The sequence below is a fragment of the Herpailurus yagouaroundi genome, unplaced genomic scaffold (assembly GCF_014898765.1).
Source record: "Herpailurus yagouaroundi ecotype Mexico unplaced genomic scaffold, PumYag 160, whole genome shotgun sequence".
Classification (NCBI taxonomy): Eukaryota; Metazoa; Chordata; class Mammalia; order Carnivora; family Felidae; genus Herpailurus; species Herpailurus yagouaroundi.
In genome coordinates this window covers 21,118,466-21,120,972 of record NW_024412401.1, presented here as the reverse complement: position 1 = coordinate 21,120,972, position 2,507 = coordinate 21,118,466, and the positions used below count along the sequence as shown (strand labels likewise).

Here is a 2,507-nt window from a genome sequence, read left to right as displayed (position 1 = left end):
TCTTGTGAGCCCAGCCCAATTCCTGGCTTCATTCCTTGTGACTAAGTGGCATGGGGAGAACTTGAAGGAAAGAGAGAAGGACATCTTAGTGGTGGGACAGAAAGTGAAGAATGAGGAATTCATGAGATCATTTTGTCCCTGGATAGAATATCTCTAAATATATCCCATTCCAAAGAGCATATTAGGAAAACAGAGGCCCAGAGAGGAAAAGGGAGTTGATAATCCCCATACATTGAGTGACTGGTGAAGTACAATTCTTCTGGTAAGTGCTCCAAAGAGTTTGGCAGGTGAGTGAAGGAATGCATGAATAAATATCCCAGGGGCCTGTGGACTGTGAGAGAGAACTAAAAAAGAGGAGGAAATTCGTATCTAAAATTGCTTGGATCAGCAACTGAGAATGAAGATCTGTTATTTCCACCAGACTTATGTCCCAAAAGAATAAAAATTCATACAAATGGAGTATAGCACGTCTCACAAAATTGATTAAAATGGATCAGCCACACATGGTATAGCCTGAAGTAAACATGTGATGTTAATCTTAAATGTGATTCAGAAAATTAAATCCAATTTTGTGAAATGTCAAACACCTCCATGGGTAGCCAAATATCACAAAGTAGATTTTGACTAATTTCTCTGCATTTTATTAGAACAATGTAAAGAGACCCAGATTGCCAAGGCTGTTCTCCAGCTGCTCAGCAAGGCAAGTTTCCTCACTGGCTTTCTGGCCACTTTAGGCATCAGAGAATCATGAAGTTGGCTTTCTGAGGGAAGATACACCATGGAGAGATCCAATTGGACTTCTCCTGTGATGGGGTTCATTCTCCTGGGCCTCTCAGCCCACCCAAAGCTGGAGAAAACGTTCTTTGTGCTCATTTTACTGATGTACCTGGTGATACTGCTGGGTAATGGGGTCCTCATCCTGGTCACTGTGTCTGTCTCCCGCCTGCACACGCCCATGTACTTCTTCCTGGGGAACCTCTCCTTCCTGGACATCTGCTATACAACCTCCTCAGTCCCCCTCATTCTCGACAGCTTCCTGACCCCCAGGAAAACTGTACCCTTCTCAGCCTGTGCTGTGCAAATGTTTCTTTCCTTCGCCATGGGAGCCACAGAGTGTGTGCTTCTGGGCATGATGGCATTTGATCGTTATGTGGCCATTTGTAACCCCCTTAGGTACCCTGTGGTCATGAGCAAGGCTGTCTACGTGACCATGGCTGCCAGCTCCTGGGCAGCTGGAAGCACGACCGCCATGGTGCAAACATCCTTAGCAATGCGGTTGCCCTTCTGTGGTGACAACGTCATTAACCACTTCACCTGTGAGATCTTGGCTGTCCTGAAGTTGGCCTGTGCTGATATCTCCATCAATGTGATCAGTATGGCAGTAGCCAATGTGATCTTCCTGGGGGTCCCAGTTCTGTTCATCTTTATCTCCTACATCTTCATCCTCACCACTATCCTGAGGATCCCCTCAGCTGAGGGGAGGAAAAAGGCCTTCTCCACCTGCTCTGCCCACCTCACAGTTGTGGTCGTCTTCTATGGGACTATCCTTTTCATGTATGGGAAGCCCAAATCCAAGGACCCCATGGGGGCAGACAAGCAGGACCTTTCAGATAAGCTCATCTCCCTCTTCTATGGGGTGGTGACCCCCATGCTCAACCCCATCATCTACAGCCTGAGGAACAAGGACGTGAAGGCCGCTGTGAGGAACCTGGTATTTCAGAAACACTTCATCCAGTGATGGTAGAAGGGTCATGATAGATCTCTATTATATAATTTCTCTCACCTAAGTGTCTCAGGGGATAAGAAAAAGGGCCAATTTCATCAAGGGTACATAGGCAAAACTAATGACCCAGAAGGCTTTATATGAATAGGAAGCATTTAATTGGACTTTTCTACCCCATTCTATAAGCAATTCTACAAAAGTATATGCCATTGGTTAAGCCTTATAGTTATCTATCTCTGTGATGCATTACTGAACTTATTGATGTCCAGGAAAGTAACTTTTCCAGTTTTATTTTTAACTGACAAAAAGCTCTAGTCTAGGGGTACCTGGGTGGCTTAGTCGATTGTCTGATTTCATTTCAATTCGAGTCATGATCTCACAGTCTGTGGGTTTGAGCCCTGTGTCAGGCTCTTTGCTGACAGTGTGGAGCCTGCTTGGGATTCTCTCTCCCTCTCTCTCTGCCCCTCCCCACCTTGTGGGCTCTCTCTCTCAAAATAAATAAACAAACATTAAAAAAAAAAAAAAAGCTCTAATCAATAGATCTGTAATTCATTTGCTCCTTGGCCTCTTTCTTGGAACATATTTGGATGGGTCCTTGATTCATGTTACCTTTCAACACATCTTACTCCATATTAAACAAAAGTAATATTTTTATCTTTATCCTCATTGTTTCTTTCTCTTTATTTTCATATTAACTCCTCAAATTGTTTCCTGAATTGTTCTCTTCCTGTCTCCATAATTAACCTCTTATCCTTAATCATAGTCCCTACCAGAAAATCATTCA

At 43.8% G+C, this 2,507-nt stretch overlaps 1 protein-coding gene across 1 annotated transcript; it reads left to right on the top strand.

Annotated features, from left to right (window-relative positions):
* The first annotated feature begins 778 nt into the window (after positions 1-778).
* LOC121034411 (olfactory receptor 13C7-like) lies at positions 779-1,738 on the top strand. Its single transcript, XM_040481213.1, has one exon. It carries the CDS (start codon positions 779-781, stop codon positions 1,736-1,738), a length of 960 nt encoding a protein of 319 aa, XP_040337147.1.
* The last annotated feature ends 769 nt before the right edge of the window (positions 1,739-2,507 follow it).

What these genes read in the sequence shown, in the direction of transcription:
- LOC121034411 (XM_040481213.1), top strand. Translation starts at nt 779, where the DNA reads ATGGAGAGATCCAATTGGACTTCTCCTGTGATGGGGTTCATTCTCCTG.